The sequence below is a fragment of the Mytilus californianus genome, unplaced genomic scaffold, assembly GCF_021869535.1.
Source record: "Mytilus californianus isolate M0D057914Y unplaced genomic scaffold, xbMytCali1.0.p SCAF_3, whole genome shotgun sequence".
Lineage (NCBI taxonomy): Eukaryota > Metazoa > Mollusca > Bivalvia > Mytilida > Mytilidae > Mytilus > Mytilus californianus.
The window spans coordinates 81612299-81634042 of NW_026262679.1; the positions used below are offsets into that span (position 1 = coordinate 81612299).

The following is a 21744-nucleotide window of genomic DNA, read 5'->3' on the forward strand; positions in this document are numbered from 1 at the left end:
TTTATAGTTAAGTTTAGAGAAATTTGATTTAACACATGTTATCTGTTAACTGAAGAAATTTTTATTCTATCTCGCAAAATTAACTTTTTTACAATTACAGAAACAATCCTATAAATTAAAAGTGACTGTACATATACCTGTTTTGTTATATGGCAATAACATGTGTGTGTTGACCTTTTTGTGTATTATTGTGTTTCTTTTTGTTTTGATAATTCAGCCTAGCTACCAGTCTTATCAAAATATAATTTTGTTAATTAAACAAATAAATCATTTTAATATTTCAAGGTGAATGAGATCGTATTAAGAAATATAATTCATTTGACGAATATATAAGTAAAATAATGCAAACTTATATACCATATCATAGATTGACTATATATGAAATTTGAATTTCAAAACTGTACTACCTGTGCAATTTTCTGGAACAGTTTCCTTTAAAATATGATTCAACATATCATCCAAAAAAGATGTGATGAATGTGTAATATTGTTTCTCTGAAATCAATAACAACTCTGAGTATGATATAGATTGGCCAACAGCAGCAGTGATGATACGTCCACCAATAGAGTTAATTAGCATAGCTTCATTTACAGCTTTATTCCTGTCTGTCGATAAACCATCGTAGAGTAATATTATGTAACTTGATGCTCTACGTGCTCCCATAGAACTGTTAGTTATCATCTGCAAAAGTCATATAACATTACATTTGTGCTTTGATTTTCTTTTTTCAAAGTATTCTGATCCCTAATTTAAATAAAAACATTTAAGATAATCTCTCTCTCTCTCTCTCTCTCTCTCTCTCTCTCTCTCAGGCAAATTTAACCTTAAAGGATCTGCTTCTTTTTATGTTCTTTTTTGGTCATTTACTCCTCAAGCATTCAGTTATGCATAAATCGATCTTCTTATAATTTCATAGTCAGCTAATTTGTAAATTCATTCTACGTTTTTCTTTCTATATCTAGCAGTGTATCCTTTCTTAATTAATTTCTAATTGGTGTTGTCACTGTATTTAAATTAAGTGTTCATAAAATCGTAAATCATTTGAAATGCCAGTGTTTTTCTACTGCCATTGCATGACAGAAATGGCCGAATTTAAGAAAGAAACTTATCATAGAAATTTTAAATTTTCCAGTATTTTTCAAATTTGTGATTAATTTTGTCTGCAAACTGCTTTGATAAGAGAGTTACTGAAAGTCTATTGAGACGAAATGCACGTTGGCGTACAAGAAATTATAAGAAGGGTATCTTTGATGACTTTTCACACGGCTTGTTGACGTTTTGGTTCTCGTTGGTATAATCGATCAAGTAGCAGCACTGGTGTTTACACGAACTATCGTTATTGCGGTAATTTTATTAAATTCCTGGCCATTAAATATTAAAAACACTCAAAACACTAAGGTTTTCCTCCCAATATGCATAAATGGACAAAGACAGATGAAAAAACACTTGTAGAATGTGAAGTTTTCAGTGCTGTTCACTTTCATTTAAATTTTTGGCCTTCAAACAGATTTGAGTTGATTTTAATGTCAATGAAGAGTCATATGAAGACGAAATACACGTATGGTGTTGTAAAAGTGGTCTGGTATCTTTGATGACTTTGTATTTAAAATTATAAGATAGAGATAAGATCGGCGGTAATGAGTTTCAGTTTTCTATTAAACAAAATTTGCTTTCCTTTATGCAATTTCAACATATTATTTTATCAGGAGTAGCATGGCAGATGTCACTAGTAGAGTAGAATCAGCTGATCTTTCCGGAGCATCTGATTTCACTCCGAATTCTATTAGGATTTGTGTTCCTCAAATCTTATTTATTATGTGAAGTGTTTTGTAGACTTTTGGGTTTTCGTCGTTTTTCTTTTTAACAATCATATTGTTTGTTTTACTGCGACTTATGACTTTTGATTGTTTCCTTAGTATTCTCTACTTCTTTTTCTAGACAATATCACAGATTAACAATTATTAGATAATTTATATGTTTACCTCCTTTGCCTTCTGTAAAGCTGGTAATGTATATGTGGCGGCATCTTCCCCTTTGATATGCTGCAGTTCGGCAATCATACCTGATGTAGTATTGTAATCATCAAGATCGAAAAGGACATTAGTTTCAAAATCGTATGTGATTACACCCACTTGAAATTCATCTGGACCAATTGGTATTCTTTTGATAAATTCAGTAATGAAATCTCGACTTCTGTTGACATTTGTCACTAAACTAAAAGAAGTGTCAACAATGAATACGATATCTGCCGGTCCAGGTCTACAATCTGGAAAAAAAATTTAAAACTTAAATCAATGTTCTTATATCTCTGAATTATACATTTGATGTCAAAGTTTTGAAATATACGTTCTTTTCGTATTTCATTGTTAATGTTAATATAGCTTCATAAATGATAAAGTGGTAAACGTCTTTTCTTTATAAAAATAAGGAGATGTGGTATGCTTGCAAATGAGACAGGTATTCTCCACTAGAGTTATCACATTGTCCAGTTGTAATACACTCATTTATGGTTATGGTGTTTTCTTTCTGTCTACGACTTATTGTTTTGATTGCTTCTTTTGTATTGGTTCCCTTTGTTTAATAAGTAATTAGTCTTTCATAGTTGGAGTGTTTTTTTTTTATATAAAATAGGAATTTACCTTTAAAAGTTGCAGCAAGGTAAATTAAATAAACAAAAAATCTATATTCACCTGTTTGACAGACGTCACCTTCGAATCTACCTGTACAGTCACAACTGTAGCTGTTGATTAAGTTTTTGCAAGATCCAGTATTCATGCAGGGATTTGACTGACATTCATCATAATCTGTCGTAAAAATATGTTTGATTAGAATTAAATAGATGTTATATATGTTATGTTCTGATAATTTACTATTTTATAGCATTATGAGTCTTATAAAGAAGACGAAACGCTAGTCTGGTAACTAGATTAAAATCGTGTTATCTGTGATGGAGTTTTGTTTATCATGCAACATCAACTCTTTAAACTTTGTGGTTGTTTTTTTATTTTGAAATATTATGGCCTCGATCATCACCGAAGAGACATTATTTGTCGAAATGCTCATCTGGTGCACCAACATTGGTATCGTAAATGTTATTACTAGCACTAGACCGTTTGTTCCTGAGTGTATCACCAGCCCAGTAGATCTAAACTACGATCATGGCATGAAAATACGGATTGTGATCCTTTTTGGTTATATCAGTTCTTCAAAGTTTTAATGGGGTTTTGGATTTTTGAATATTTCGGCCTCGACCGGTACTGAAGAGACTTTAGTTGTCAAAAATCTGATTCAGTTAAATTGGTTCCATTGATGTCATTCCGTGCACACAATACGTGTTCCTGGAATTACATCAAATACGCCCATGACTAAAACTTTAGAACGCCAAACTTTTAAACGTTTGAGAGCATAAAAGTCAAAAGGGTTTAAACAGAACAGCAAAACTGACAATTTGAAGCTACACGCTCAATTATTTAAAGTAAACATTTCGACACAAAGAATCATTTGAAAAGAGTGGTGGGTGATACTTAAGGGATGTTCAAAATCATAAATTGAAAACAAACGGACAACGTCATGGCAAAACACTTAAAATGACCAAAAGACAAACAGCAGTCTACAAAACACAGCATTGAAAACTTAAAACTAAGCAACACGGACCTAACCAAAAAACCGGGGTGACATCAGATTCTCCGGAAGAGTAAGCAGATCCTTTTCCACATGTGGAACCCATCGTGTTGCTTATTATGTAAGCACAAATTTTGTCATAAATCTAATTCGGTAGGTCGCATTAAAAAAAAGAGAATGTGATTGTGGTTACGACAATTATAACATATCCATCGTCATCTATGAAACCAACATTCCATAACGGTAAACTCGTGATGGCGTAGTTACATTATGCCAATACCAAAGCAAAGCCTTCAGTTCGAAATGAATGCTCGTGCTCCTCATTTTAATTTCTTAACAAAGATGAAATAGTTAATTGGGACGGTTATCAATCTCCATTTTCGCTATAAATGTTTTTGTTTGTTTCATATTAGAATGATGTAAACTGATTTTAAAAAATAAGATTTATCTGGAAATCATATGAAAATTTAGATTTGATTCAAGAGCAACACAATGTTATCGAAATTAATTGTATATCCATAAGAAAAGGGGAAAAGTATTTTTAGTAACATTTGAAGTGTTTTTTTCAGAAACGGAAGATGGTTAAACAGGTGCAGCATGATCGTACGATAAGTACGATTCCTTTGTTTAATCAGTTAATATACATACGGGATTATTTCCTTCAAGCAAGAATAACTAATACCACCAAGTAGCCAGTACTTTGGTACTGGCATGAAAATACGGTTTTTATGTCATTAAAATTTGCTGTTACAAAATTTTGGAAATTATTTTAAAATTAAGGAATGTATCTCCCTCATGCAAAGCTCTGATTCCTTGCCCAGCTTTGGCTATACTTTTTGGTTCTTTTTTTGTTTATAGCTCTTCATATTTTTGATAAGCTTTGGATTTTCAAATATTTTGGCCTCGAGCATCACTGAAGAGACATTGATTGTCGAAATGCACACCTGGTGCAGAACAATTGGTACTGTTTATGTTATTGAACTCCTTTAAAAAAACATGAGCTTTCATTAAACGTTCCTTATTGTTAAAAGTTTGATTGCGATACAATAATTGTAGAAAAGGTTATCCCAAAAATCGTTAAAATCGAAAAGGATCTTGTATTAATTGAACCAAACACCGTTTATAAAAATATTGTCAAGATAAGAATAACAAACCTGGTTTATTAGAGACGTTACGACGATCAAATACTTTCAGTATGTCAGGATACGTTCATTTTTGACGACGTGTAAAAACTGATAATTACAAGATCGACCGAGACTTACAAACAAACTTGACTACTGAAGATCAAATTCTTGGCTTAGAATTTTTTGTGAAGTACTAAAATAGTTGAAAAATATTCTTTTACTGTAAATTTAACCGCTCCCGATAAATGTAAATAAAGAAATACACTTTGGACAATTCAAATTTATTAATTGCTATTTTCATTACCGGAGAGAACTTGATGGTATTGAAACTGAATATTATTAAATACCTGTTTGGCAGTTAGATCCAAGATACCCAGGTACACATGAGCAAGTATATTTGTTCACGTCATCTGTACAACTTCCGCCATTTTCACAAGGGTTTGAGGCACATTCATTGATATCTAAAACACGGTATTATCTGTTTAATATACATCTGCACTTACGGGATAACAGCACTGTAGTTGAAGAATTGCCGCCGTCAGTTGGGGATTCGACGGTCGCAAATGCAGTTTTACTGGCGACGCTTAAATTGGATAACTAAGATCGTCAAATCCTTAATTGACGGCGGCAAATCTTCAACGACAATGCTGTTATTCCGATTTTAATGCATGACAAAAAGAAATCATATGTCGTAACTTGAAAAAATGTACAAATTGAAAATTAAATAAATAAAATAAAACTCCGTGAATTTCAAGTATGCTTTTGCGCATTAACGTCATGGTAAACATGGCGTCATTCAAATAAAAACTTTTAAAGTTAAAGTTATTCCGTTTCTTGTGCGATTCAGATTTTTATAATATCTGAATTAAACGGAGTTTTGAGGTAGATGTTGTTTTACATTATATTGTATTAGTCGAACATTTTAGATTTACTATGGCGGCTCATTGCTTAGTTGCGACATGTTAACTGCGGATTTGACGGTAAACTTAGCCAAGGAATATACGATTGTACTTATATACATTTCTTTCTGAGTGTATGACAAACGACTAATCAATATTAAAATATTTTCATATTTAAGAAATAATTATCAGCAATATTAAAATATTTTCATATTTAAGAAATGATTATCAGCAATATTTATATATTTTCATATTTAAGAAATGATTATCAAGCAATATTAAAATATGTTCATATTTAAGTAATGATTATCGCATCTCAAATCATCAAAAGTTAACGATCGTTCTTGTATCATTGTCATGAATTTTGTGTAATATAAGCATTTTATTTTATTTTCCTCTGTCTAAAATGATAATACCTGTTTGACATATAACTCCAGCATATCCTAACATACACGAACACATGAAAGCATTAACTTGGTCTATACATGTTCCACCATTTTGACATGGGCTTGAGGCACATTCATTTATATCTGTAAATAGTACCATTTCAGATATGCATTATAGTATAAACCAAGATAATGGAAACCTGGCTGCGTGAGAAACTATAACTGTAAGTACACGTTATTGAAAGATGTTAATTGTGTATCTCGTCCGTTTATTTACATTGGTTCGAGATTACCGATTTGACAATGTAATCCTGATGTAAACTTCTAAACAGAATATTATTATTGGCCTCGGGGATATTAACGCTGGCTGTTATCAACGGCTAACTTCCGTTCCCGTGCGCTAGCTTTTGGCGTTTGAAAGATTTATTTTTTACCCTGATTTGTATCTTTTTAATGAACTTGAATTGAATATAGGTAAACTATTGTTGCCTCTTTTACATACACGTTATATTTAGGTCAGTTTGTAGGTGTGCTACTTGGTTTTATGTTGGTTCTAACTTGTAATGTTTTGTAATAACGCTTGTGAGTTCGGACTCATTATAAAGTGCTGTTTTTAATTATTTTTTTTCTCCATACTCAGATTACACATTTGAAAACTTAATTGATTTCAACGGATCAAATGTGACCGAAACAGATATGCAACAATAAGACATTTTAAAGATAAATAACACGTGTCAAGACATTATAGTTTTGGTGTCTTCCATTGTTTTTTTTTTAATATTTTATTACCCTTAAATTTAACGCAATAGGAAAGTTTTAAAGCAATGATCTGGTTTATCATTTGAATTATTTAAAGTTAAATATTAAACACAATCAAATTTACTTTTTGAAACATTTGGGTCTCCTTTGCTCTTCATAACACACTTTTCTTAAATTTTCAATTTGATAAATTAAGACATTCTTAAGAAACTAATGTTTTGTTTAACTCCCATACGCAAAGTTGACTTTAGCTGAATTTGGCTATTTGTATAGGTTATTTTTGGTCATAAAGCTCAGTCTTACATATGCATCTTTATCTTTAATATGTTTTGTTGGGTTTGAGCAATCCTGATGAAGGTAAATCCAGGAAAGAGCTGCGGACGTACGATGTTAATAGTGTTATTTGCATATTCTGTAAAAAGATACAAAACCAAATTACTTATTCTTCAGAAATCTTTATACTATTGTTTGTAAAACCTTGATTATTATTGCATATGTAAATTAATGATTAACGGGTTAACATTTACAGATAACAATGATCTTAAGATATATGTCCACTTTTGGTACATTATATGACGGTATAAACAGTTTATCGCGTTTATATTGTATTTGTTATTTTTTATAGTCTCTCATTTTGAGAAACTGATCTTAAATTTGCCTTTCACGTTTTGACTTTTTGGATGCTTACATGATCTGCACCAAATAGTGTAAAAAATCATCACGGGTTGTTGTCACTACAAAACACGATTAGCATACGCAAAACACTATTTGTCAATCATTGTGTTCCTGTGTGAAATTTCAATTATGATATGGACAGTGTGTGAAATAGATTTTTAAATAATTTCAAAAGTTAAAGTTGAGACAAATTAACAGCATTGTAACAGAATTATTGACATATACCTGTTTGACATATCAAACCAAGATATCCAGGAACACAGGAGCAGCTGTATCCGTTCACGTGATCTGAACAACTTCCGCCATTTTGACAAGGATTTGATGCACATTCATTTATATCTAAAAATGTAAATAAAGAATTGGTATAAAACAATACGTGCACTTTTTGTATACTACTCGAAGCGCGAAAAGCAGTAAGGAAAATGTTGTCTGTCAATGGCCAACGGTCAGGCCATTAATACACGTCATACAATAACTAAAGTTTTTTCACAATTTTGTACTCCATTGTTAGTTTAATAACACACAAGTTCAAAGTTTGCGTTATACAAATAAATGAAATTGTTCATTGACAACATTTAACCGTACCAATAATTATATATCCATCTGTCATCTTTACTTGAAAAATAATCAAATGCGAAGTGCTTAACAGCTTAACAATCATGAAATTAAAAAGGAAAATTGATGTAAATATTTATCTTCAGTAGTAAGAGTTGACTTTCAATATCTGAATTGCCCAACTGTGAATAAATCAAATAGAGATACCAAAGATTTGTCATCAACACATTTCTTAATTGAAGAAAAACCCATAAGAATATAAACGACATACACCACCAAAAAAAAACTTTAACTTGTCCCTGATTTAGGTTTTTTGATCAGCTGTCCTCTAAGGCATTGTTTTTATTTGTGTTGTTGGGTTACTGTCTCATTGACGTATACCTTATACATCTTTTTTATTAATTTTCATGTGGCTCCAAATAATTAATAGAATGTTTCGCAGGTTATCAAACAAAATAATAGTAAAATTGAATGTGGAAAATATGAAGAAAACAAATATTAGAGCGTCAAAACGTAAAAGTCTTTCTCAGAACTGACTTACATATTTATAAGCCTGGTATCCATGAGTTTTTACCCTGAACACTTAAAATCAAAGTGACTAGTGTCTTTTAAAATTTTTCATTGATTAAATGGAGCCTGTCATTTTATTAAATTGTAGAATTACAGTTTGTACGAGAAATGCATCTCTGATATTTCAAAGGTTTCAAAAGCTAACCTGTTTGACAATTGTCTCCATTATAGCCTGGAATACATGAACAACTGTATCTGTTCAAATGGTCAGTACACGTTCCGCCATTTTGACAAGGGTTTGAGCCACATTCGTTATAATCTGAAAAAGTTGTAGATTAATCAATCCATGTTTTAAGTATAATAAAAAAAATATTTTTTGGAAACATGGTCGCGTCGTCGTCGAAGTATTGATCTACAACTGGGGAAGAAAGAGGAGGTGGGTTGCAATCAGAACATTGAAATCGAAACAAGCTGTTTTTGTCGTTCCTTAGAATGAATTGATAACTGCTGTTTTTGTCGTACGGAGAATTAGTAGGGCGATCAACTACTGTTCATTTTGAAGTCAGAATAATGTGTGCCATATAGGATGACTTTCTTTTCTGGCAAATGTTAATTTGTAACTTTTTTAGCTAGCATGTTAAAATTTGGCCATGTATTGGCGCAATGCTATATTCCAAAATATGATAAAAGGCTATTCACTGAACGTTAAATTTTGTTTTTAAATTATCGATTTAAATAACCATCTAATGGAGATAGTGTTTAATAAGCGAAAGGTATCCATGTTAGTCTTTAATGAATTACAGGCTTCTGACGCTAGATTGACAAACACTATGTGTGTTGTTTTTAAGGGCAATTCCTTTTACCTGAAATGATTTTTACATTATATTCGACTGTGAGATAATCTTATCGTACTTTTTTTTATCAGGATAAAAACGACAGGAGGCTGAGATCTAAAGAAAACCAGTTCAAACCTGCAGCCAGTTTGGTGTTCCTATCTTCAAAAATCAATCAAGTCAATAGTTGACCACTTAAATGTGTTTGTTATCGTTAAGTTCACTTGCTTTTGATGACATACATTTGGAAAACTCTCTTAAAGTTTTCACAACTTGTATATAAACTCATCATAGATACCATGAATAAAATTGTGTACGCTACACCCGTGTTTCGTCTACAAAAGACTCATCGGTGACTCTCGAATAAAAAAACATGAGTTGGTCAAATAAATTACGAAGTTGCAGCGCAATGAGGACCCAAAATTCCGAAATGTTTATCCAAAATCTTTTTTCGAAATTTTTTTCGAACTGTTTTGTATATACCCTAGAGGATCTACTTTTTAAACTTGTCCGTCTGTGGAGAAAGTTTTTTTTAAAATGGGAAGATGCGGTATGATTGCCAATGAGACAACTCTCAACAAGAGACCAAATGACATAGAAGATAACAACTATAGGTCACTGTACGGCCTTGTTCTCTCTTTGTCGTTAAACGTTTTGTTTTGTTTTGTTTTGTGGTTGAGGGTTATTGTTTTATCGTCGTACATCACTCCATAATTCATATTTACCTGTCTGACAATTTGAGCCAGTATACCCTGGAACACAAGAACAGCTGTATCCGTTTACATGATCTGTACACGTTCCGCTATTTTGACATGGAATAGATGTGCACTCATTCATATCTGAAATACCAGATTTTTTTATAGTAATACTAGTAATCAATTTCATGTATATTCGAAGGAAGTTTTTTTAATGATGTAACTTGATACTCAATAAAAAAGGTAAGACTTCAAGGGGCTTAAAATCGGATATACTACTTGTTCGAAACCGATAAAAAAGTAAATGTTTTCAACACTTATCAAACTATACAATCAAAGGTAAAGGACAATAAACATGTACGACAAGAGTATATGATAAGCACGATACCCTTGTTTGATAAACTTAAGTACTATAGGGAAAGTTCCTTGCTAAAGAAATACGCATTTCAAATCTATTTTTTAAAGGGAAGTAACTTAAATGTTTGTAACATTGTTGTTATCAATTGGAAAACAAATTCATAGAAATTTTTGAAAGTACACATAAATTTTAATTTATCGATTTTATTTTCATTCATTCTACATTGTAAATACTAAAAACCTTGATGGTTTTAAACAACTGGATGTAACTAAATACCTGTCTGGCAGTTAGATCCAATATACCCAGGTACACATGAGCAAGTGTATCTGTTCACGTTATCTGTACAACTTCCACCATTTTTACAAGGGTTTGATGCACATTCATTAACATCTAAAACATGACGTTATTTGGTTTATTTACATATGTACTATATAGCTACAATTATATACATTTTAATTTTTTTTCTGATATCATACAGTCAACAATAAACAATCGGAATGACTAGTATTATTACATTTTCATATCAATAAAATCATAATTGTTTCTCGAATCATCAAAAATGAACAATCGTTCTTCTATCATTGTCATGAAATCTGTGTTATCTTAACATCTTTATTTCAGTTTCATCTGCCTAAAATGACAATACCTGTTTGACAATTTTCTCCAGCATATCCTAGATCACATGTACACATGTAGGCATTGACTTGGTCTGTACACGTCCCAGCATTCTGACACGGATCTGATGCACATTCATTTATATCTGTAAATTAAATAATTTAATATGTATAATATGATATAACCGAGTAAATGGAAAATTAACTGCTTGCGAAACTAGACCTGTAAGATGCAGTTACGGATAGGCATTGTTCACCTCATTCTTTTCTTTACTGAAGTCCTCCAGAGAACTGTATATTTTACATTGGTTAGAGATTCCTATTATCCTGATATCAAACGTTCGTAATGGCACACTTTACACTAAACAGAACATTCTGTTGGAAGAGAAATAACTCTAATATTTTACTTATTAATAATATCATGAAATCCGTTCTTTGATATACTACATGCTTTAAGACTGTCAATATACACGCTAGATTGACAGACACTATGTGTTTTGTTTTTAAGGGCAATTCCTTTTACCTGAAATGATTTTTACATTGTATTCGACTGTATATCACTCCATAATTCATATTTACCTGTCTGACAATTTGAGCCAGAATACCCTGGAACACAAGAACAGCTGTATCCGTTTAGTTGATCTGTACACGTTCCGCTATTTTGGCATGGAATAGATGTGCACTCATTTATATCTGAAATACCAGTTTTTTTATTATTTTAATACTAACAATCAATTTCAGCATGTATATTCGAAGGAAATATTTTAATGATGTAACTTTCTAATCAGTAAAAAAAGGTAAGACTTCAAGGGGCTTAAAATCGGATATACTACGTGTTTAAAACCTATAAAAAAGTGATTTTTTTCACCACTTATTAAACTATACACTTACAGGTAAAGGATAATAAACATGTACGGCAAAAGTATATGATAAGCACGATACCCTTGTTTAATAAACTCAAGTACTATAGGGAAAGTTCCTTGCTTTCAAATGTATTTTTTAAAGGGAAGTAACTTAAATGTTTGTAACATTGTTGTTATAACTTGGAAAAAAAATTCATAGAAAGTTAACATGAATTCTCAAAAGGCATTTCTTATTGCTGAAATTTAAATTCAGGGGTGAACTAACAGTGGAAAAGGCGATCCCGAAATCCTTAAAAACAAAAAGGAAGTTATTGATTGAAGCAAACTTGAGTTCATTGAGACGTGTCGACGGCAAGATGATTTTAGTAAAACAGATTAGTCCATCGTTGACAATTACAAGATCAGTCGAAACCTACGAATAAACCTGACAACTGAAGACCACATTTTAGGCTGTAGTATCTTCGTGTAGTATCAGTTGAAAAAATTTTAAAAGTATATTTCCTTACTGCCAATTTCGATGATCTTGATGAAGGTAGAGCAAACTCTTCATACTTACCAATTAATCAATTGTTATTCTCATTCTACATTGGAAATAATAGAAACATCGATGGTATTAAACAACTAGATGTAATTAAATACCTGTCTCGCAGTTTGATCCAATATACCCAGGTACACATGAGCAAGTGTATCTGCTCACGTTATCTGTACAACTTCCGCCATTTTCACAAGGGTCAGATGCACACTCATTAATATCTAAAACATAATATTATTTGTTTTTATATACATATGTACTTTATAGCTTCATTTACATACATTTCAATTTCAGTGTATTATAAACGATCGGGATGATTCATTCCAAAACAAATTTCATAGTATCTCGAATCATCAAAAATAAACAACCGTTCTTAATTTATTGTCATGAATTCTGTATCATATTAACATTTTGTTTCAGTTTCCTCTGCCTAAAATGACAATACCTGTTTGACAATTTACTCCAGCATATCCTAGATCACATGTACACATGTAGACATTGACTTGGTCTGTACACGTCCCAGCATTCTGACACGGATCTGAGGCACATTCATTTATATCTGTAAATAATATTATTTATTATGTATAATATGATATAACTTAGTAAATGGAAAACTAACTGCTTGAGCTACTAAAACTGTTGAAAACGAGTTCTCGAAAGAGATTTTTAGTCATTTCGTTCATTCCTGTGCTGGTGTCCCTAAGAACCGTATATTTTGACATTGGTAGAAATTCATGATATCTCATGGTCGTAATGTTATAAGTTTTTTAAACAAAACATTCAGTTGGAAGAGAAACAACTCTAATACCAATAAGTTATATCTTGCAGACATTTTATTTTTTGGTATAACATATAGTCTAATGTTGATTTTTAAATTTATCATAATGTAAACGCTTATGAGATTTTCTCTATAGAGTGGTATTAGTTTTAGATTCAGATTAAAAAGTTTAAATATTTATTGATCAAATGTTGACTAAACGGATATACCACTGCTGATGGACTTGTAGACCCCGGGTGTATCATCAGCTAAGTTGGCAGTGCTACGGGACTTACATGGTTTATAACATAACTTTCTTAATTGCTCCCTTGTTAAATTAAGAAATGATAAAGAAATTAAGGTTTCAAACCTTAGATGTGGCAATTTTTTTATCCTCGTTGGTCATTTCGCTCATCACGTATTTAGATATTATTTGCTTTCAAATTATCAGTTTAATCCAGAAAAAAAAACGCTTCGGACGCACGAAATTCATAAAGTGTCATTTTCATTTAACAAATATGAAGGTAAACATGAAGTGCATTCTGTCATGTTTCCAATTAAAACCTGAAAACACATGTTGTTGGAAATTGATATATTGATTCGAAATAAGAACCATGTGTCAAGATCGTACAATCTTGCCGTCAACCATTCTTTTTCTTTAATTATGTTAATATCATGCAATAAGAAATGTGTATTAAAGGGGCATTAGCTGTCAAACTCATGTTCACAGATTTGACTCAAATTCTCATATTTGATTTATAACATACTAAAACGTATATCCAAATTATAAAAAGTCTAAAATAAACAATTTACGATGCACGGACTCGATCATATGTATCAACATTTCGTGTCTATTTTAGTCTAAACGCCTTCTAATTTACCATCGAGGTGACCTCCGAAGACTGCCGACGGTCATATAACCCGATATAAACATAAACATCGATATAAATAGATAGCGAACTCGTGCAATTAGATTTATCAAGGTCTGTTTGATTTCATATTATAGGTTTAAAACATATGTTAATAATCGTTTTTACCTGTATAAGAATGAGTTTTTGTAGATCGAATCAGTCAACCAAATGATTTGCCCTTATTTCACTTCCAATGTTGACATTCTTTTCTTTTTAATAGCTGAACACTCCTTGTTCATGCGTAACCCATCTTTAGCTAGGGGGTTCAATTGAAGTTAACATGAATATGGATTTAATGAGGTCAAATTTTTCACTTGCAAGTGAATTATTCATCAGTGGTGTTTCTTTGTTTATTTTGACAAAACTGAACCAAACTGGCTGCTAAAAGCGAATTATTATATCACTATTTTACTTTCATAAATGATTGAACAAAAAAAAATCATATTTTATTTTTTTCTATATCTCGTAGCTAATGCCCCTTTAATATATACACATTTTTGAATTCTCGATTATTTGAAGATTATGATTAAATATAATAAATTTACTTTTTGAAATATATTTTTTTTCAAAATAAACTTGAACAAAACGAAAATACTTTTTGCAAACAAGTATATGTACTTTTTTTTATATTTTTGGTAAACCTTCATGAGGTTCTATTTTAACTATTATCTTTAAAAGACATATTAAGAAGAGAACAGGGATGTTTAAATAATCATTAAGACTAGTTCCAATTTTCCCTTTGTTATAACAACATTATTAATACCAATTTTACTGCACCAGATGCCCATTGTCCAATATTTGAAAAATCAAAAATTTATTTAAAAGATGATGAGCTCATAATCGTAATTATGACTGTTAAAAGTTGCAGGAACCTCGTCTCCGGTTGCTTTTTTATCGCAGTTTTTTTTTTATAAAAAATGTTTAATTTATGAAAGGTCGTCGTAAGTCTTTGTTAACTTAATTCACTACTGTCTAACCCGGGATTATTAAGTGCCTTATCCTTAATTGTTAGTTAAATTAGAGGCAACGTTAGTTTACCAATGTTCAAATCCAAATGATCCTATAAGTAAATACAATTCAAGGTAACACAAATAATATTGAGGGGATCCAAAAGGATCAAGTACGGGTTGGTCGACTGTGTAATCATCTACTGCTATGCTTGCACCAACCGCTATGTTAATCCACTCAGACAAAATGTCTCAATTCAGAATAGGATACAATCGGAAAATTTACAGATTAGGGCACTATTGTGATATCTGAAATTCTAAAACTATGAAACATGTCCGTAGTGAGAAGAGATACAGATACATCGTACCGGCCAACCTATTCGTGATGGTGACCGTAAAACTAATGAGTATCAATTTCAGTCGTCCTTTTGTAAAAAAAAAAAACACATGGTGCATATTTTGTGACAGGATCACACCTAAGTTAATGAAGTTCGTTTAATGTAAAGATGCACGATCGTATGGATTTAGATATGTTAACAGTATACGATTGGTTCTATTAGATATTGCCCCTAGATATCTTAAGACTTCTCCTAGTTTATTTTGATTTTATTACTATCTCATCGTCGTATACATGCAGCCCATATTTATTTATATTTACCTGTCTGACAATTAATGCCAGAGTACCCTGGAACACAAGAACAGCTATATTTATTCACGTGATCTGCACAAGTTCCGCTGTTCTGACAAGGATTAGATGCGCATTCGTTTATATCTGAAAAAAGTACACACGTTATATTCGATTCCAGCATTGATGAATGCTGTTTTTTTTCTACTTGGTAAATGAGCAGGAATTCAAAAGTGTTAAAAAACGATTTTTTTTTGGCAGATAAATTACTCGCCCAAATTCAAACATATCGATTTTTTACCGACCAACAAAGTAATGCAACAGACATCTTCTGTAAATGTGAGGATGGTGTATATTTTAATATGATATATCTTTCAAATTCATGAACCCATATGCAAATAATAAACAGGAATCATGCACTGTAAGTAATAAAGTACAGTTATGCATAGCACAATTTCCAGTTTCGTTAACAAAATTTTAAAATGAATAAGACTGTATTGAAATCTAATGGGTGCAACAAATCGACAAGGAAGCTGTCATAAATAAACTTATCATTAATTCCAGGATTAAACTTTTATATGCCAAACGCGCGTTTCATCTACAAAAGACTCATCAGTGACGCTCGAATAAAAAGGGTTAAAAAGGCCAACTAAAGTACGATGTTGAAGAGCAATGAGAACCCAAAAATCCGAAAGATAAAATCATATCTTAGACAATGCATTTGCGTCTCAATGAAAGTCTTTCAAAAACAAACTACTAGAATAGATATTTTTTTAGTCATTTCAGTTTTGTGTATTTGGCTTCTGTAATTGGATCATGGTATGGATTTTGATATGGAATTAAACCATAAATACTATTTCCTAATAATTGACTGTATTAAACCTTGTTTTAGTTGTTTAAATGATAAGACAATAATACCTGATTGACAATTCAGTCCATCATATCCAGAATCACAAGAACAACTGTATCCATCCACCTGGTCTCTACACGTTCCATTATGTTGACAAGGGTTGGAAGCACATTCGTTAATATCTGAAATGATATTAAAACCAAAATTTTGATAATATTCAAAATAAACCTGAGCAAAATGTTTCTTTGAACATAATATAAATAAGAATCAACAAGATTGGAATGCAAATGAAAAAAAATATCATATTTAAGAGGCAGTTTGAATGCGAACACACAAAACATTTAGAGCGAAATATTCCTGCCCAGAACAGCAATACTGGAAATACCTTAAGGCATATGATTTTGATATTTAATAATTGAGCTATAATCATTTTTTGGTTTGAACTTCAGTTTTTATGAGACACGTATCTTTGAAATAGCGAAGGATACGAAAAGCTGACCTGTTTGACAGTCATCTCCATTATAGCCTTGGACACACGAACAACTGTATCCGTTCAAGTGGTCAGTACATGTTCCGCCATTTTGACAAGGATTTGAGCCACATTCGTTATAATCTGAAAAAACATACATTATAATTGAATTACATATCAAAAGTTAAAACATTAATCCCAAAAAATAATGAAATATATAACCAATTCATAGTACCTGCGAAAAATTAACAACAGACAAACAATAGGATAAGAAACAATGAACAACGCTTGGTCTAGATATCCAGACTTGGTACAGACTGACGAAAAGATTTAAAGATCGAAAATCAAAGTTGAAAGTATATGAAATTAAGATATATCTATGTGCATGCGTCAGTGAAAATGACAGGAAAAAATCGAATCCAGATATTTTGTTTATTTGTGGGATTTATTGCAAACTTAAGACTGAAAAACCTGCAAAAATGAATTTGATAGTGATAAAACCTTTCTGGAATTTAAATATCAAATCTCTGCCCATGGTCACAATTTAGAGAAAGGCAGATATTACAATGCAGATGAACATATAGGTTATGTACTATGTACAATATCGATATTGTTGAAGATGAATACCAATATATTTTAGAATGTGGCAGGTACAGCGATGTAAGAAAATAATATATAAAATTGTAAATATACTTTTATTGGCAAAAACCATCAACTTTTAACCTTATACAGTTATCAGTTTACAATTTGAAAGAACTTAATAATTTAGGTAAATTTTTGTTCAATATCGAACAAATCCGTAATATGTAGTTGTATTCCTTATTTATCATATGATTATTGTCATTCTCCGCCATACGTATATTTCGTATAATGATTGTTACTGATAATTAACTGATTCATTGAAAATTTAATGTAAAATGTATATTCTATAAGCTGTGTTGCTTTCGAATAAAGTTTCATTATAACATATTTCCGTTAACTGCATTTGGAAAAGTGGTAAAATTTTGGTACGATGACTGATAAATGAAAGATTAATTAAAATCACGAGGAGTGTGTACATACAGAACATAAACGTCGGCATACGAGTAGTCTAGCTGAAGCATGGTCGCATTTGGGGTCTTGTATTGGATCTACAACTGGGCATAAACAATGACATTTCAAATTAATCCTTGCTGTTTCTCCCTCAGTAAGCAAGCCTTCAGGAGTTACAGCATTTTGTTTAGCTTTGTGTCACGCATGGGTTTTGTTTGGCTTTTTTTTTTTGCAGCCGACTATTTCTTTCTGGGCTAGCATGATAAATACAATAAGCCTGTTTCCTGAGTATGGTAATAAAATGCGTTTTTTTTCAATTCCAGAAACTAACGTCTTGTTTATGAACTAAATGCCCTGGTATCTTGATGAGCTGTTGCAACCACTTGAACGATGCCACTGCTTTTTTTGGCATTTCTTTCTGGGGGGTATCGTCGGCCCAGAAGTCAGTTATATGCATTTTTTGAAACAGTGGATAAGAAAAAATCAGAAGTCGAAGAAAAATCGACAATACAATTACAAAAAACCGAAAACGACGAAAAGACAAATGCAGTATAAAAAAACTCTGTAAAACTACAGACAAAGCAACACGAACCCCACCAAAAAATGAGAGTGTTTTCTGGTACTCTTGAAAGATGACCAGACTAGGAAAAAAGAGTCAAACATTATTTGATACATAAATTATTGGTGTTAACTGAATTGTCACCTTGTTTTTATCGTTTACTATACAGATGAAATTAAGTAAAATGTTGGGTTTTTTTCTGTATGTTTTATCGTATACCTTTTTTATCCGGCAGGTTTGAATTCTGAACAAGACTTGTTTAAACTTGCCCTATGTTAATGTGGCTTAACACTTAAAGTGTCAGTGTTTTTTGTTTATAACACAGTTTGTTCTTTGAGTAATTTTGTATGGATGAGAAATCTTTGAAAGTCTTAGTTACATTCATCCACAAGAATAAAAAAATAAGGAGGTGTGATATGATGTGTGTAACAAGCTAATCATCGGGTAAATTAAAGTGTTTGACAACTCCCTGTAAGTGATGACGATAAGTTGCCCCATGGTTTTTCATTTTTTAGGTTTAACGTTTGATCATCATTCACATGTAGCCGACATTTATTTATATTTACCTGTCTGACAATTTATGCCAGTATACCCAGGAACACAGGAACAGCTATATTCGTTCACGTGATCAGTACAAGTTCCGCTGTTTTGGCAAGGATAAGATGCGCACTCATCTATATCTGAAAATACCGATTTTAACGTGTTAAATTCGAATTCAGGATGGAAATTCTTTGGGAGACTTGTGAATAATGTGACCTTCATACTTGGTAAAAACTTATCAAAGATACGATGTTTATAATTTGGTACGTTCTCCGCGCGTTTCCTCTACATAAAACTTGGTGTAAATTAGCAGGACTTTATTAAAATAACTTGTTCAAAAACTAACAAATGAAATATTTATCGATCAACAAATTGATGCAACATACATATTGTGTAAATGTGCAGAATGAGTTGATATTTCAAGATAGTAACTCTTTTGAATTCATTAAGTCATATGCAAATTAAAAACAGGAAAATTACACTGTAAATAATAAAATTATTTTGGACAGCAACATATATGGTTTTCACAATATTCAAGATAAACAAATGCCTTATGATTTTTTTTCTCAAAATACCTGTTTGACAATTCTTTTCTGTATACCCAGGAGTACAGGAACAGACGTATTCATTGAGCATGTCCGTACAGGTACCGCCATTTTGACATGGACTAGATGAACATTCATCTATTTCTGTGATTAATATACAATAAAAAAAGTTACGTTAAGGAATATAAAGACGAATAATGAGAACTCTGGTTTATCTTTTAGTTAAAGGAAACCCTGAATCATTCATTATTACAGATTTGGGGAAAATGAAATGAATAAAACCAAACTGAAAATTGGTTTAACGTGCACTAAATGTTATTACAAACATTTTATATATTTGCCTTAAGCATTAAGAAGGAATAGTGTGTGCCATGAATTATGACAACTAATATACAAGAAGATATTGAAAATGTGGTATGATTGCCAATCAGCCAACTCTCCACAAGAGACCAAGTGACACAGAAATTAACAACTATAGGTCACCGTACGGCCTTCAACAATGATCAAAGCCCATACCGCATAGTCAGCTATAAAAGGCCCCGAAATGACAAATGTAAAACAATGCAAACGAGAAAACTAACGGCCTAATCTATGTACAAAATAATGAACGAAAATACAAATATGTTACATAGCAACAAAAGACAACCACTGAATTACAGGCTCCTGACTTGGGACAGGCACAATATTTTTACATCAAAAAAGCATAAAACAATATTCTTTACATTTTCCATTAAGTTTTTTCTGTTTATGAAGAAATGAATGCGATTAATAAGATAAGATATTAGTCATTAAATTTGAGAATGGAAATGGGGAATGTGTCAATGAGACAACAACCCGACCAAAGAGCAGAAAAAAGCCGAAGGCCACCAATGGGTCTTCAACACAGCGAGAAAATCCCGCACCCGGAGGCGGGCTTCAGCTGGCCCCTAAACAAAAAAGTGTACTAGTTCAATGAAAATGGACGTCACTCTAAACTCCAAAACATATAAATGAACTAAAATTAAAAAACATACAAGACTAACAAAGTCCAGAGGCTCCTGACTTGGGATAGGCGCGAAAATGCGGCGGGGTTAAACATTGTCTACTGGCCATTGATTGTTTATTTGACGGTGTCGTACATTGCCAAACAGTAGGTAGACCGAAGATCCTAAAGACTGCACAAATTTTATCTTAATGAACAAGGAAGATTCTGGAAAGAATATTATTTTGTATTCACCATAAATGTGGACTGTTTGACATTTATATTTATTATTGTGTCATAGATTGTGATAAAGGGTTTCGTGATGACTGAGACGGTTATTTTATTTTGTAAAAAAAAAACGGTTGGCAAAGCCCAGATTCAAAACATTTAAACCACTCAATACAAAATACAAATAAAGTTACTGATTTCCGGAATAAAACCTACCATCAGCACAGTTAGTGGCTGGATCCCAGCCTGGATCACATTGACATTCGTAAGTGGTAGAACTTGTTTCTTGACATGTTCCTCCATTTTCGCATGGGAAGGAAAGACACTGATTGTCTAATGGTTTAAAATGAAAATGTATCAATTTATACGGTCAAAACAGAAAAAGAAAGACAAAATATTTCTATCAACGTACAAATATCAAATCATGATGTTGAATATTAAATTAATGAATCGAGAAAGTATTAAAAGAAACTAAAGTTGATCTCAGATAAATTTAGTTATACTACAACAAGTTGTGTTTATTTCCTAAATATAATAACACAGCTATATTTTGTGCAATGTCAATTTCATCATGGATCACCTTTTCCACAATCAGGGGTTCATTAAGGGATGAAAATAAGTTTGAAATTTGCGTTACAATGTAAATAGCTATAAATGTATCAAATTAAGTTGCAGTATAAACACAATATTAGGTCAATGTCAGAAAAATTAATTGTTTTTGTATTCGGCACAAAACTAGGGAAGGGTTCGGTTCAACCTCGCCCTTCACCAGTTTCTCAGCCTCATACAAAAAACATTTATATATTTCTGACATTGACCTAATATTGTATATCTATATTTGTATGTCCCTTGTGGTCATATAGCTCCTCACATTTTATGTATTTAGACATCTATGG

At 31.8% G+C, this 21744-nt stretch overlaps 1 protein-coding gene across 1 annotated transcript in view; it reads right to left on the minus strand.

Annotated features, from left to right (window-relative positions):
• The window catches only part of LOC127733658 (uncharacterized), a 77427-nt gene that overhangs the window by 49033 nt on the left and 6650 nt on the right, over positions 1-21744 (minus strand). Inside the window, exons 5-23 of the mRNA XM_052242974.1 lie at positions 21065-21181; positions 19690-19803; positions 19141-19254; positions 17014-17127; positions 16583-16696; positions 15698-15811; positions 12870-12983; positions 12532-12645; positions 11609-11722; positions 11062-11175; positions 10692-10805; positions 10088-10201; positions 8735-8848; positions 7690-7803; positions 6061-6174; positions 5093-5206; positions 2691-2804; positions 1983-2266; positions 408-681 (exon numbers count right to left, since the gene is read on the minus strand). Coding sequence (XP_052098934.1) covers positions 408-681; positions 1983-2266; positions 2691-2804; positions 5093-5206; positions 6061-6174; positions 7690-7803; positions 8735-8848; positions 10088-10201; positions 10692-10805; positions 11062-11175; positions 11609-11722; positions 12532-12645; positions 12870-12983; positions 15698-15811; positions 16583-16696; positions 17014-17127; positions 19141-19254; positions 19690-19803; positions 21065-21181 — 2499 coding nt within the window. The remainder of the gene's footprint in view (positions 1-407; positions 682-1982; positions 2267-2690; positions 2805-5092; positions 5207-6060; positions 6175-7689; positions 7804-8734; positions 8849-10087; positions 10202-10691; positions 10806-11061; positions 11176-11608; positions 11723-12531; positions 12646-12869; positions 12984-15697; positions 15812-16582; positions 16697-17013; positions 17128-19140; positions 19255-19689; positions 19804-21064; positions 21182-21744) is intronic.